The sequence below is a fragment of the Peromyscus eremicus genome, chromosome 8b (assembly GCF_949786415.1).
Source record: "Peromyscus eremicus chromosome 8b, PerEre_H2_v1, whole genome shotgun sequence".
NCBI classification, from domain to species: domain Eukaryota; kingdom Metazoa; phylum Chordata; class Mammalia; order Rodentia; family Cricetidae; genus Peromyscus; species Peromyscus eremicus.
This window is the reverse complement of record NC_081424.1, coordinates 37,643,202-37,657,426: the sequence shown is the minus strand read 5'-3', so window position 1 is coordinate 37,657,426 and position 14,225 is coordinate 37,643,202. Positions and strand designations below refer to the sequence as shown.

Genomic DNA, 14,225 nt, shown 5'->3' with positions numbered 1-14,225 from the left:
CACAGATTTAGGTTACCCTAAATTCCATGTTCCATGTTTCATGAAGTTTTACAGAACAAAGAAGACTTTTGTAATTGAGCTAGGTTTAAAATATATTGGTGAGTACACCAGAGAGGTGGTTACACAAAGTAGGGAAGCTTTTCTTTATGCCTCACTTGCTGTCTTGACGATACTCTTAGCTTTGGGTTGGTAGAAGCTAGTGGTCCTCTAACTTAACGGATCCCAAAAGGATTTTATCTATTAGTCACAGAGTATTAGTTCCAACACAGATTCAGGCAAGGAGTGGCTGTGGATGGGGCTAAAGCTTGCTCAAAATAAGATAATTAGCCTCTGGACCTGCAACATCCCAACCTCTCCATACCACTATAGTTCTAATTAGTCCATCAGTCTTTGCAAAAACAGCTTTGTTCCAATTCTCATGAACAGTTCCTCCTGTTGACCAAGCATCACATGTTGAGCATGTATGGGCCACATGTTATTTATTAAATATTATAAGGTTACACACACACACACACACACACACACACACACACACACACTCACTATGATGGTTATGTTTTGTGGGCAGGGGGAATTCTTAGGAATCCCAACCCTTGTCCTTCTGAAGGTGACCAGCAGTGCTCAGCAAAGCCTGGGTCTTGGCTCCTTTAGTATTTACTTCCAAAGCATATCTGATGACCTCTAACTTGTTGCTTTCCATTTAATTGGAGTAGAAAAAATTCACATTTTTCATTACTCTCTCTCTTTTTTATTTAGATTTACCTTTTAAGTCTTCGTATGTGTACTCTATGTACACTGTCTTCCCCTTTCCTCCACCCTTCCCATGACCCCATTCCAAATCCATGGTTTCATATATATATATATACACACAATACATATATGTGTGAAATGTATACATATATTTATGTGCATGTGTGTGTATACATACACATTAATGAATATGTAAATACATTCTACTGAGTTCATTTAGTGTTGTTCTTTCTACAATGTTTTAGGACTGACCACTTGGTATTGGATAACCACTCAGGAGGTTCATCCATGGGGATGACTAATTCTGTCTGTCTGTCTGTCTGTCTATCTGTCTCTCTCTCTCTCTCTCTTTCTGAGAAGTCATTAATTGTCTGTAGCTCTTCATCTAGAGGTGGGCCCCTTGAGATTTCCCCCACCCACATTGGCATGTCAATTGATGTTGTCATTGTGGGGGTCTTGTCTAGGCAGTCATATTATTGAGATTTCATGGGCGAAGCTTCCATATATATATATATGATGTAATCATGAAGCAGACGTCCTGGTCCTCTGGCTCTTGCAGCCTTTGCCCTCTCTCTTCTTAGATGCTGCTCCTGAGCCTTAAGTATATGGGTTGTGTTGTATGTGTATTGGCTGGGTCTGGGCATCCCACAGTTAGTTTTCTCTGCATTTTGACCATTTGTGGATATCTATCATAGTCTTCATCTACTACAAAAGGAAGCTTCTTTGATACGAGCCACACTTACCTGTGGGTATAAGGATAAGTATTTAGAATGTAGTTAGGAATTCTGTCAGTTTAGGGAAGTGGATGTAGTAGGGTCTCGTTTAAAACCCATAACCTTCACTAGTCAAGAATAGTTGATTAGGTTTACAGTACGAGGCCTCAGCTCCTTTCTGTTGAGTGGTCCTTACGACCAATTAAACCAGTGGTTTTCAACCTAGGGGTCATGACCCCTTTGAGGGTCGACTGACCCTTTCGCAGGGGTTGCCTAAGACTATCGGAAAACGCAGATATTTGCGTTATGATTCATAACAATAGTGAAATTTCAGTTATGAAGTAGCAATGAAAATAATTCTATGGTTGGGCGGTCACCACGATAGCAGGAACTGTATTAAAGGGTCACAGCATTAGGGAGGTTGAGGACCACTGAATTAAACAGCTGTTGGTTACCGCTTAGATATAAGTGCCACTATTGCATTTTTGGGATATCTTGCCATGCTGGTTATTGTTGTAGTTTAAGTGTCACAGCTGGGTAGGACTATTGATTACTTTTCTCCCTTGGCAGAGAACGTAGTTATAGTACTCTGAAGGCCAGTCCTAAAGGAGCCTTTCAGTTCACTTCCTCCAAGTCCTATGTCCACAGTGTGGTGTCTTCGGCAATAGAGACTTACTTCAACTTCCGGGAGGCCACCAAGGGCAACAGAAGTACCTTATATTGTCTGGGGAGTTACTTGGGCTCCCCTGACCAACAACTTGAAAAGCTATTTCTTATGCCTCGCACTGAGGTTTTTGTTAGATGGTCTATAACTCCTTGAGAGAGCATTATCACCCCAAGTGTTGTGAATTTGTTTAACTCCATTAAACCCATGTGCGCAACACATAAATGTTATATATAGTGCATGTGCGCAACACATAAATGTTATATATAGTTTTAGGTAAATGTAAAATATGATTCCCTATGGCTTTTTCAAACATCCTTAGTGTTTTTTATCCTTTCTCCCTCTCCACTTAAAGCTCCCCCACTTTTCTCATTCCCCTTTTCATATGACCTATATATAACCTTTAATCCCAAGATGATGCAGTAATATATGTGAATATCATGTTAAGAGTTTTCATATTTTACAATCCGGTAGGATTATTTTGTTAGTATATAATTATATTTGTCTTCTTTCCCCGTACATATTTCATATTGAATGATTAAAAAAAAAAAAAAACAAAAAACCCATGGTTTTGCCACTATTTTCAAGGATTTGATTTGTCCCAGGGATTGGTTTTATTTCTTGGTGTGTTTTGGATAAGTTCTTGGCTTGGCGATTTGTTTTTTAAGCTCTGTTCTTTTCTGTGCGGTTTGACATCTGTTTCTTCACAGTGACAGTTTTAATCTCCCCTTCCTTCTTGTCTCCTCCCTTCTTGTGTTGTCTTTCTTTTTTTCTCTTTTGAACACACTACTCTCTCTGGTTGGTTGTAAACTCCAAGAGATAAATACCCCTAATTTGAGGAAATGTTCCCTGGATCGGTTCCGTAGCTCTTCCCCCAACCAGAACACAGCAGATTGCTGGTGCGTTTTGAATGTCACCAACAGACAGATGATAATGGCTTAAGATGGATAATGAAATGCTTGAAACACAGATGGGCCCATAAATCAATTTTCTTTTTCTTAGGGCTGCCTTCTGACATGGAGAATCAATGTAATTAACACTGGTTTCAGACCAATATCGTTTGAATGGTATCTCTGCGGCCCGATTGTCTGACTGCTTCATTTACTGGATGCTTGATGGAAGCTGTTCTTTGCTCTGTGGGGGAAAGGCTACATTGAAATGTTTACTAACAGTTATTTGGCGGTTTTGTTGTTGTTGTGTGTGTGTGTGTGTGTGTGTGTGTGTGTGTGTGTGAATGTGTGCTTGCGATGTGGGGTAGGGTATGTGTGGGGGCAAGTGCCTATGCAGATAGGTGTGCATGTGAAGACTGAAGGATCTACCCACCTTGCTTTATGAGACAGGGTCTCTCACTAGTCTGAAGTTTACCAGATAGGCTAGAGTGGATGCCCAGTGGGCGGGCCCTGGGGTCACCTGTCTCCATCTCCATAGCCAAGGTGGCTACCCACATGCCGGGCTGTTCTGTGTGTTTTTAGGGATTGAAGTCAGATCCTTACGATTGTGTGACAAGCACTTTACTTCCTGACCTTTCTCCGTAGGTCCTGTTGTTTGTGGGGACAAGGTGTCACTGAATAGCTCAGACTGGCCTAGAACTCAAGGCCATCTGCCTCTCCCTCCCCAGGATTGGGATTATAGGTGTGCACCACCACACTCTGCAAAAGCCACTTACTCGAGAAGCACATCTTCCACCGTACTCAGTAACCATGATCTCAAAGGGGGCCATGTGCATTATTCATGTTGCAGGATGATTTGCAGTGCAAATTAAAAAAGAAAGGTCCATGAAGTTGATGGTAAAGGTTTGGAGATACCAGAAATAGTTAAGCTCAACCGGCTACTGAGTCAAATAGGAAAGGTCGCGGGGTTTTGTTGTTGACAGTGTTTTGTTTTATTATTATTACAACAGAATCAGAGGGTACTGAGGTACAGGTGACAATAACCTATGGGTTTCTCTTTTCAGATAACACGCCTCTTTCTGCTTTATCTCCAGCATCGGTCACTGGCCAAGATGATGATGGAAGCGGTCATTCAGGGTACTCCCCGGACCACTACTCTACGCTAGGAAGGCTTGATAGCTATCGGTCTCCCGGGCAGCGCTCAGAAACCAGGGACTCCAGCTGTCAGACTGAAGATGTGAAAGTCATCCCACCGTCCATGAGGAGGATCAGGGCGCACAAAGGGCTAGGCATCGCGGCCCAGATGAGCCACTTCTCGGGCTCCTCTGGCAACATGTCTGTGCTGAGCGACTCCGCCGGCATCGTGTTCCCGTCTCGCCTCCGCAACGATGCCGATTTCCACAGTCTCCCCCGTTCTGGTGCCAGAGCGAGCACCTATTCACTGGAGGCAAGGATGGGTGCCCTGGGCTCTGCTGAGGATGTGGATGATACTTTTCCCTACCCAGGGGGTAACTCACGGGGCCATGAAAACTTTGCACATTTAGGAGGTGCCTCCAGGTCTGGAATGCTTTTGAGACCCAAATCCCAGCCACTGAGGTTCTCAGAGGGCGAGAACATAGCGAGTCCAGCGTGTGTGGTTTCGCCTCATGCATCCTACTCGACCAGCATCATCCCGAATGCCACGCTGCTGTCTTCCTCAGAGGTTATTGTTATTCACACCGCTCAGAGTGTAGGACAGCTGGACAGTCGAACGCCAGGCTCTTCCACGTACTCAAAGATAAAGCCCAGAGACCGCCCCACGCCCAGATGTTCTGTGAAAGATGACCGTCAGTCCCCCAGTCATCACTGGAGTGAGAGTCATCTTATTCATTCACAGGCTTTAGCCTCATCGGCCTCCAGTGCCACCACACTGTTGTCGCTCTGCGATTCAGAGGGCTCTCTCAATGCCCCGGCAAATAGGGAGAATGGGTCTCAAGCCATACCCTATCATTGCAGAAACCACCTGAGCTTCCCTGCCCACCCTCCAGATGTGGATGGCAAGAGCGAGTCTAGTTATTCAGGGGGCAGGGGGCATGGCGGTTCTGAGCCCTGGGAGTACAAAGGCTCCAGCAATGGGCGGGCATCCCCACTGAAGCCACACCCGGCCACCCCTGGTGGCTCTACTCCCACGAGTAACATGAGCAGCTGCAGTTTGGACCAGGCGTCTGTCAAAGAGGATGCCGGGTCCCTGTATTCGGAGGACCACGACGGTTACTATGTGAGCGCTCACAGTGATTCTGGACATGAGACGGCGGCGGCGGCGGCGGGGACCTCGTACCCTATCAGTGATGGCTTTGGGAACCCGAGGCACAGCATGGTCAACGTTTTTGATGGCAGGGCTCAGAGAAGCCAAGGGGACCAGGCCAGTCACCAGGAGAAATCCCTTTCCAGAAACATCTCTCTGAAGAAAGCAAAGAAGCCACCCCTGCCACCCTCCCGGACAGACTCTCTGCGGAGGATCCCCAAGAAGAACAGCCAGTCCAACGGGCAGGTGCTCAACGAGAGCCTGATCGCCTCTCTCCAGCACTCGCTGCAGCAAAGCCTCCCCGGTAAGGGCGGCAGCTCCCCTTCCCAGAGCCCGTGCAGTGACTTGGAGGAGCCCTGGGTCCCTCGGTCCAGGAGCCAGAGCATTGTCAGTGAAGGCAGCAGCGTGACCTCCACCACCACTCCCAACGTGTACTCTCTGCGCGGGGTCACTCCGTCGCAGAGCGACACGAGCAGCGTCAAGTCAGAATACACAGACCCTTGGGGCTACTACATGGACTACACAAGCTTGCAGGAAGATCCGGGGAACCCCCCGGGGGCCTGCTCTGGCAGCAGTGAGGCACCAACTGGAAATGGGCCCGTCTGCCCCATCCCAGAGGGGTCCAGAGCCCCAATGCCCCAAGTGCCTGGCGGCTCGGGTAAACCAAAGATCACCTCACCAGAGAAGTCACAGAGGGTCACCTCTCCATCCAGTGGGTATTCCAGCCAGTCGAATACGCCCACAGCACTCACGCCCGTGCCTGTGTTTTTAAAATCGATGTCACCAGCAAATGGGAAGGGGAAGGCCAAGCCCAAGGTTCCAGAAAGGAAGTCGTCCCTGATCTCCTCCGTGTCCGTCTCCTCCTCGTCCACGTCCCTCTCCTCTAATACTTCGACTGACGGAAGTGGCACCATGAAGAAACTGGATGCAGCCCTGGCCTCGCCCCTTGCCCCTCCCCCACCTCTGCCCTCCCCCTGCCTGGCAGACAGGTCCCCTTCTCTTCCACCGCCTCCTCCTCTAGCAGATTGCCCCGACGGCTCTCCTCTGCCTCCCTCTCCCGTGTTCCCCCCTCCACCGCCAGAAGCTCTTGCTCCCTTCTGCTCCCCCACAGACAGGTGCCTTTCTCCTCCCCCCACGGCTCTTAGCCCCCCTCTTCCGAGAGCCTCACCCCCCTTGCCAGCACCTCCACCTTTCTTGCCCTCATCAGAGCCCCCTCCCGCCCCACCCCTGGACCCCAAATTCATGAAAGACAACAGGCCTTCTTGCAAAAACTCCAGCCAGTCCGAATCCTCCAGGGAGGCCGGCAGGCGGCCTGCCAGCAAGGAGGAGGGCTGCCGACCCCCCATGCCCCTGATCACCACGGAAGCGTTGCAGATGGTGCAGTTGAAGCCAGTGAGAAAGAACTCAGGCGCCGAGGCCGCCCCGTTTTCTGAACCACCCGCTCAGGAACAACGAACCCCAACTGCTCCACAGTATCACTTAAAGCCATCTGCTCTCCTCAAATCCCGAAATAGCATAAATGAAATGGAGAGCGAAAGCCAGCCTGCCTCTGTGACGAGCTCGCTGCTTCCGACGCCTGCCAAGAGCCAGAGTCAGGGTGACCATGACAGTGCAGCCGAGCGTGGCGGCCTTCCGAGCCGCAGTGATGGAGCTCCGTGTCCCGGGCCCAGCCTCAGGACCACACCGCTCCCAGACTCTTCACCCAGCAGGAAGCCACCCCCCATCTCCAAGAAGCCCAAACTGTTCCTGGTGGTACCACCTCCGCAGAGAGATTTCACAGCGGAGCCCACAGAGAACGGGAGCGCAGCATTCCCAGGCGTGCCCAGCCCTACCAGGGCAGAGGGGGAGGCTGGGCACAGCCAAGAGGAGAAAGCCAGCCCAGCATCCCGAGCTGGTGGTTCTCATGCTCCGGCCCCCACCCCCGGCAGTCCGGTTCTGCAAAGAGGAGCTGCAGGGTCCTTGTCCCCTGGCAGCGTGGAAGCCAATGCCCCCATGGTCCAGCCCAGTGCCTCCCCGGGCCCCACACAGGAAGAGTCAGCCGAGAGCAGCGTGGATGGTGTGGATGGTGAGGACAATGCGGAGAACTGCCTGTCTCAACGGGGCAGAGAAGGTAAGCCTGGCTGCTCTATGCTGTCCTCCTCTGATGCTCTGGAGCTGAGCCAACCAGGGCTGCCGAGCGCTCCATGGAACCAGGTGAAGCAGCCCAGACTTAGGGGGAAACGCCCGCAGGAGTTGTGTGGGCTTCTGACACCTCATTACCCAAGCTGCTTTGTGAAATTTTTTAAACACTCCAGATCCAAGAGAAGAGAGGGAAAAGGGGTTGGGGGGGTGGTTGGCTCTGCAGCAGCCTGGGTATTCAGTAGCAGGAGTCATCTCCGTTCAGGAAGAGCTACAAAGAAATGTTCTAACAAGATTTAAGAGCATCTTAGTCCAAAGTCTGTAGCAGAAAATACGGAGCCCTGACAGCGAGTGTTGTGTCTCCCTCTCTCTGTTAAAAGCTCAAACTGCAGACACACCCGGCTTCCCCGTGGCTCTTACATCGTCCGGGATGGCAGGGAAGCGGTATGTTTCAGAACCTGGCCAAGGACCGAAGTGCTAGTCACTAGTCACGGCATTTTGTGTTTGCCCTCTTTTCTTCTCTCTAGCTGGGCTGCAGGAACCCACCACAGCTGCTTCCTCCTCAGATGCCGCCGGGGACTTCTCTAAGGAAGAAGGGAGCGATGACGTGATGACCCCCACTAGACCCAGGACCACAGAGGACCTGTTTGCAGCCATTCACAGGTATGGGAAACTCCTTTGTCATACTTTAATACGCTTTCCCATTTCCTCGTTCCAGAAGGCGCCTCTGTTGTCGTGAGATTTCTTCTGACCACCAGGCATGGCTCATTCAACGTTCCTCATTTCTCAGTGTCTTTTGTAGACTTAGATTTTCTTTTAAGTTCGATTTCTGTTTTACTTTGTTCCTTTGAGTTCTCCTATGACATTGAAGACAGCGTGTGACGCCACCCGGTAGACACAGCCGTGACTGGCAAGACAGCTAGTGTGTCAGTCATGTGACCCAGTGTTTACAAGATTTGGATCCGGTCTAGGGTGAGGAATGCTGCGTTCTGTGGACTGAGGGTGCATAGACTAGCTCCGCAGAGCCATTTTTCCTAAGAATGCTTTAGTTGATGTATTTATCATTTTTTGTTTGTTTGTTTGGTTGGTTTTAGAAAACCCATAATTTGTTTTTTTGCTCCTTCAATGTTTCATCAAGAGTATATGTTTCTTTTCTTTTCTTTTTTTTTGTCCCCAATTCCTCCAAGATCTGCCCCCAGCCAACATCATAATCTGTATCTCCAAAAAAATTTTTTTTGTTTTGTTTTGTTTTTTTTAAAGCCACTAGAAACCATGGAGTCCAATTTGTGTTGACCAGCTGTACCTGAGCTGCCCTGGAGTGTGGTTGATATACCCAGGGTCGCTACATTGAAGAAAACTGACTTTTCCTCTCGAAGAAGCAGCTATCATTTGTTACTAGCTTCTTGATGAGGGGTGTGACTTTGTGCCTACTTGCCCTCTTTTGTGCTGGAATTTTGTCTAGCTTGAGCTTGTGCATGTTTTATATAGGCTGTGAGTTCGTTTGTCTATCTGTCCTGTTGTGTCGGGAACATAACTATTTCCCTAAAGTTGTCCGCCACATCTACATCTAGAGCCTTTCCACTTGCTTCTTCCACGTCCCAGAGCTTTGCTGGTACCCATGCAGGGATGAGTCCCTCAAGGAGTAATAATGATTCTTTTGCAGGGGCAGAAAAGGACTCTTTATTTACTACTATAGACCCATAGCGCCACCTGCTGGCTTTTTAAAGAAGTACAGTCGGTCGGTTTTTGAAAGGGAACTGTTTGTTACCTGTGTTTAGACAGTTACCCTTGAGAGTAACTGATTCCATACTGCATCCTTGTTTATTATGTTGCTGGGCTGTATACAACTGAGTCTCTCCACAGCGGCATCATATTCAGATATGTACAAGTACTTTAATGCTATGTAAGGAAATGATCTTGCTGCTTACATTTCCTTACTACTGGATTTTCTGATAACTCTTGTGAATATTTCTCTACTGTTAAGACTTCATTTGGACCTGAGTGATGGTCCCTTATTTTCCTTTTGAGACCAAGTATCCTATAGAATCATTTGATTCTCTGTATAAAATAACCCGTGCCAGCACAGCTCCCAGATTCTTAGAGTTTAAGTTAAAAGGTTGTTGCACAACTGTAGAACAAAGTCCCACCCTTCGCTGGAACTCTGTGCAACATAGAAGCGTCTGACGTGGAGGAAGCAAGCTGGAATCCGAGTTACCGAGTTGAGACGACAAAGAATTATGTGCATGTTTTTATCTTGTCTCTCAGTTATAGTATTGGTCTAAAAGACCCCGAAGACCACCCCCCTACAGTCACTGGTTTCTCTGATCTCATTAGAAATAAAAAGGGAGCTAGCTACCCAGTTTTCTCGGAACAGGGAAATGAGAACTGTATCTTTCAAAAGCAAATTAAGTGACTTTTGTAGAGGTTGACGCAGATGTTTCTACTTTAGCCATGTTGGACACATACTAAGCCCTCAATAAATATTTTCTGAATTAAATGAAACCAATTGAAACTGAACTGTTAGGAAATTCTTCTGAGACCTAATGTCTTTCATTTAGGCTGGAATGCACTGGGTTTCTAAATATACAGGAATCTGTATTTATAATCACAAGCCACAGGGATATGTGTTGCCAAGTTGCTGTGTGTACTAAATACTCAGTCTTGAGGAAATCCAACGGTTGGGGAGCCAACTTACTGCAGATTTTTTCCTAAAAATATTCCAAGGGTCTCTTCTATATTTGATTTTGGCAGCCTTCAGAAGGCACCGAGGAATGTGTGGTTTCTGCCACAGGGACAGTGATATCTATTACAGACACAGAAATCAGCCAGTTTGTATTATTCTCTGCCCACGTGGGAGAATTAGAGGCCAAGTAGCCTTCGGAATGGATTGAAAAGAGAAGGGCTAGGTTATATATGCTGGTTTCTGTTGGGGGATCAGTACCGAATTAGCAGATGTAATCAGAGTCCATCCGAAGCCTGGGGCACTTAGAACTTTACGTTCATGTCCTTCAGCACCTAAATTCATGATGTAATATAAAGACTATCCAAACTGAAGCATTGCTTTCCAGTTTTATCATGCAAATTAATTCTCTTCAGATTTAAAGCCAGATGGAAAGTGTAGAACACCAGTTGAGGTGTGACATTTTTATATTTATTGAAGTAATTAGACTTTAAGCCATCGTTAACTATTTAAATGCCTGTTATAGCCATCACCTTTAAACACACACACACACACACACACACACACACACACACACAGAGTAATCAGAGACATCAGAAGTTTACATTTAACTCATTTTGTTAGAGGCAGCTGGCCCCTGAGAAACAGCAGGGGTTTTTTGTTTTTGTTTTTAAATCTTGCCATCCCTTTTAGTTCTATATCTACAATTAAGGCCCTAAATTTCAGAGAATATGGTTGTGGTTTTTTTGTGTCTCAGCACACTCTGACCATTTAAAACCAAATCAAAACATCATGGCCCAGGTTAGTGTCTGGAAGATTGAGAAGGCAGAGTAGCTCTGGTGGGTGGGTAATCAGTGTAAGCAATATAGACGTGTAGTTACATGGAAAGAAGGTCCATCAAGACTGAGTTGTGCTAAGTGTGTGTGTGTGTGTGTGTGTGTGTGTGTGTGTGTAGGGGGATCATTGTCTAGATTTCAGTTTCTTTATTTAATACACAATTAGACTAAACCCTTTCCAAACTCTTTTCCAGCTCCATAATTTGAAGCTGTTCTTATTTCATTCATTGCTCTTGTTAACTGTTGGGCAGAACCTTTGAACAAAAATACTCAAGGCGCATTCTGCTGTCATGGGGGGAGGGGGCATTTGGTGCCCTGACTTCGGTGGTAAATAATATCAGAGAAGCTCTTGGGCTCATCTGTAATGGTTGGAATGTCTGTGTGTGTGTGTGTGTGTGTGTGTGTGCGCGCGCGCGCGCGCGTGTGTGTGTGTGCGCGCGCGCGCACGCCTGTCTGTCTGTGTCTTCAGTAAGGTGACCGGAAGGTGACAGGTGATTGCAGCAAGGGTTGCTGAGGATTGACCTTAGTCTCAATTTTGTTTTATTTTAGATCCAAAAGGAAAGTCCTTGGCCGGAAAGACTCCGAAGATGATCACACCCGGAATCACTCCCCCTCCCCGCCAGTGACCCCCACGGGTGCTGCCCCGAGCCTGGCCTCTCCGAAGCAAGTAGGGTCCATTCAGAGAAGCATGAAAAAGAGTGCAACCAGCAGCGACAGCTTCAAAGCTCTGCTGCTGAAGAAGGGGAGTCGCTCGGACACCAGCGCTCGCATGTCGGCCGCGGAGATGCTCAAGTCCACGGACCCTCGGTTCCAGAGATCCAGGTCGGAGCCTTCGCCAGACGTCCCGGACAGCCCGTCCAGCTGCTCCCCCAACAAGAACAGGAGGGCCCAGGAGGAGTGGGCCAAGAACGAAGGCCTGATGCCTCGGAGTCTGTCCTTTTCAGGCCCTCGGTACAGCCGCAGCCGGACGCCACCCTCGGCGGCCAGCAGCAGGTACAGCATGCGGAACCGCATCCAGAGCAGCCCGATGACCGTCATCTCCGAGGGAGAGGGAGAACCTACCGAGCCGGCGGACAACAGAGAGCGCAGGGCCCTGGATGCTGCCAGGGGATGCTCTCTGGACAGGCTGGAGGGCCAGATGGTGGACCGGGACAGCCTGCTGTGTAGGGAGGAGCCTGCCTCTGTAGATGGGCTGGGGAGGGCAGAGGGCAAAGGTCTCTCGGAGCACTGTGGGGGTCCTGAAGAGTTAGGGTCAGAACCTGCCTCTCTTGAGTGAGGCGGGCGGGCAGTGCATCACTCTCGGAAGTCTATGTGGCCTTTTCCTGGCTTGTGGGGACCCCACTCAGCATTGGTGTTGGGGAGGTCTCAGCCTTGCGGGTCACTTAGGACTCATTCGCCACGTGGCTTAAAAGCAAGTAGAAGCTTCAACTTCTGAAAGTGCTTCCTGGGGAAGATGTTTGTTTATTTGTTTGTTTGTTTGTTTGTTTTTCCCAAAAACGCCGGGTGTGTGTATATGTGTGTATTTTGAACGCTTCATTCTAACACATACACACACTAACATTGTGTATAGAATTAGGAGAAAAAAGTCAGAGTTAAGGTAAAAACGAGTCGTGGAGACTTCTGGACCATGATGGTAACTGCTTTCAAAGCGTTATGGGTATGGGAATGAGTAAGTTCACTAAGCCGAGACTTGAAGCTGTTACTTCTAAGAGGCATTGGGTTGGTTCTAAACATGGATGCACACGCGCTATAGCTCGAGACACACAGGGAAACCACGAAGAGGCTGGGAAACGGCTAAGCAACTCAATGGTCCGGGTACTTTTGTGGGGAAGGGGCCTTGCTGCTGCTGGCCGCCTCCTCCTCCTCTTCCTCCTCTTGTAAAAACACAAATGGGCGTGTTGAGGCTGTGTCCTGTGCCTCCTGCACACACTTCTAGCCTGATGTCAGAAGCATGGGCGGATGCTTTTTTTTTTTTTTTTTAACATAAATTCCCTAGAGTTGCAACTAAGCCCTTGCCAGTTGAGGTGATGTTTGGTGTAGGAGAATGAGGTAAGAGAGGCAAGAAGAGCTGGGTCTCCTGAGAGGAGGAGGAGACAGGGAGTGAGTGAGTGATGCTGCTGGGTTTGTTTCCTGCTTCTCAAACAAAATATTTTCAGAACTAAGCCAGAAAAAACGTGCACTGTAGAACTGTGGGTGGAGCTTTTTCCTTTAAAAAGAGTTGTTTCGTTTTAAAACCAGAGTTTAAACTTCCAAGTGGCAGTCTGTCACTTGAAACGTCGACATTTGCTAACTTTTGGATATCCTTTTGGTTATACCAAAGAAAGAGAATACAGCTATTTTTTTCCCCCTGAACTGCTTACAGCACCGTGTCCTGACTGAGAAGGTTTACCAAAATCTATTATCTATTATCTCACTTTGAAGAAAATGCTGACTCTTGTTAGGGAAAGGAACTGATAAAATTGGTAGGGGTTGGCTATTAACTAGCCCTGGGAAATGAATTTTTAGATTAAAAAGATTTTTTTGCACCATTTGATTTGTGTGGGGTTTTTTTTGGTATTTGTATGAGTTGAGTCTGAGTCCCTTCCTGGTTCTGCCCATCAGAATTCCAACATGCTTTAGAATTGGGATCAAAGTGTGCGAAGTATTTATTTTACTATGACGCCCTGGTGCCCCTTGCCCCATTCCAGGTTGTATGCATCCAGAATGAACCACACTCTTCCTTTTTCTCACGGTGGTTACATGAGCTTCTGAAGCTGCTGGGGGTTGCCATTGACAACGTGTGACAATATCTGGAAGTTGAACCACACAGGCCAAAGCATCACAAGGCTTCCTATGCAGAACCCTTGATACCCTTTCACATACATCTTCCAGGGAAGAATTAAGACTCTTCTCAGTCTGTGTAGAAAACAAAGCACTTCACACAGCCACAAATGACGACATGACACGTGGCGCCGGGAATACCACCCATCCACCCCCACCTTGGGTCAATTTTCAACCACATGGGGGCACACAGATCATTTCTTGTAAATCTTAGAAAGGTCATGTTGGGTTTTTGCATACCTAAAAAATATTAGACTGTATGTGGATATCCGAAATCTTGAACTTAATATATCAATTATTTGTTTGAAGGCAAGGTGAACAGCATTAGAACTAATTATAAAATGATTTTAAATCCCCATTTTAAAGATATTTATTAGGTTTTTAAGTTTGTTTTGAATAAAACAATTATAAAGTCAATATTTGAAACTTTTTTGTTTGTATGTACATTTAAAATTTCTTAAGTTTTCAAA

General features: G+C 47.5%; 1 protein-coding gene across 2 annotated transcripts in view; it reads left to right on the top strand.

The window, feature by feature from the left end:
- Nhsl1 (NHS like 1) overlaps positions 1-12,778 on the top strand; it is a 59,256-nt gene extending 46,478 nt beyond the window's left edge. For both annotated transcript variants that reach the window (XM_059272698.1, XM_059272697.1), the window contains 3 exons: positions 4,112-7,411; positions 7,947-8,082; positions 11,485-12,778. In XM_059272698.1, the coding sequence (XP_059128681.1) occupies positions 4,112-7,411; positions 7,947-8,082; positions 11,485-12,211 (4,163 nt within the window). In that variant the 3' untranslated portion in view covers positions 12,212-12,778. The remainder of the gene's footprint in view (positions 1-4,111; positions 7,412-7,946; positions 8,083-11,484) is intronic.
- The last annotated feature ends 1,447 nt before the right edge of the window (positions 12,779-14,225 follow it).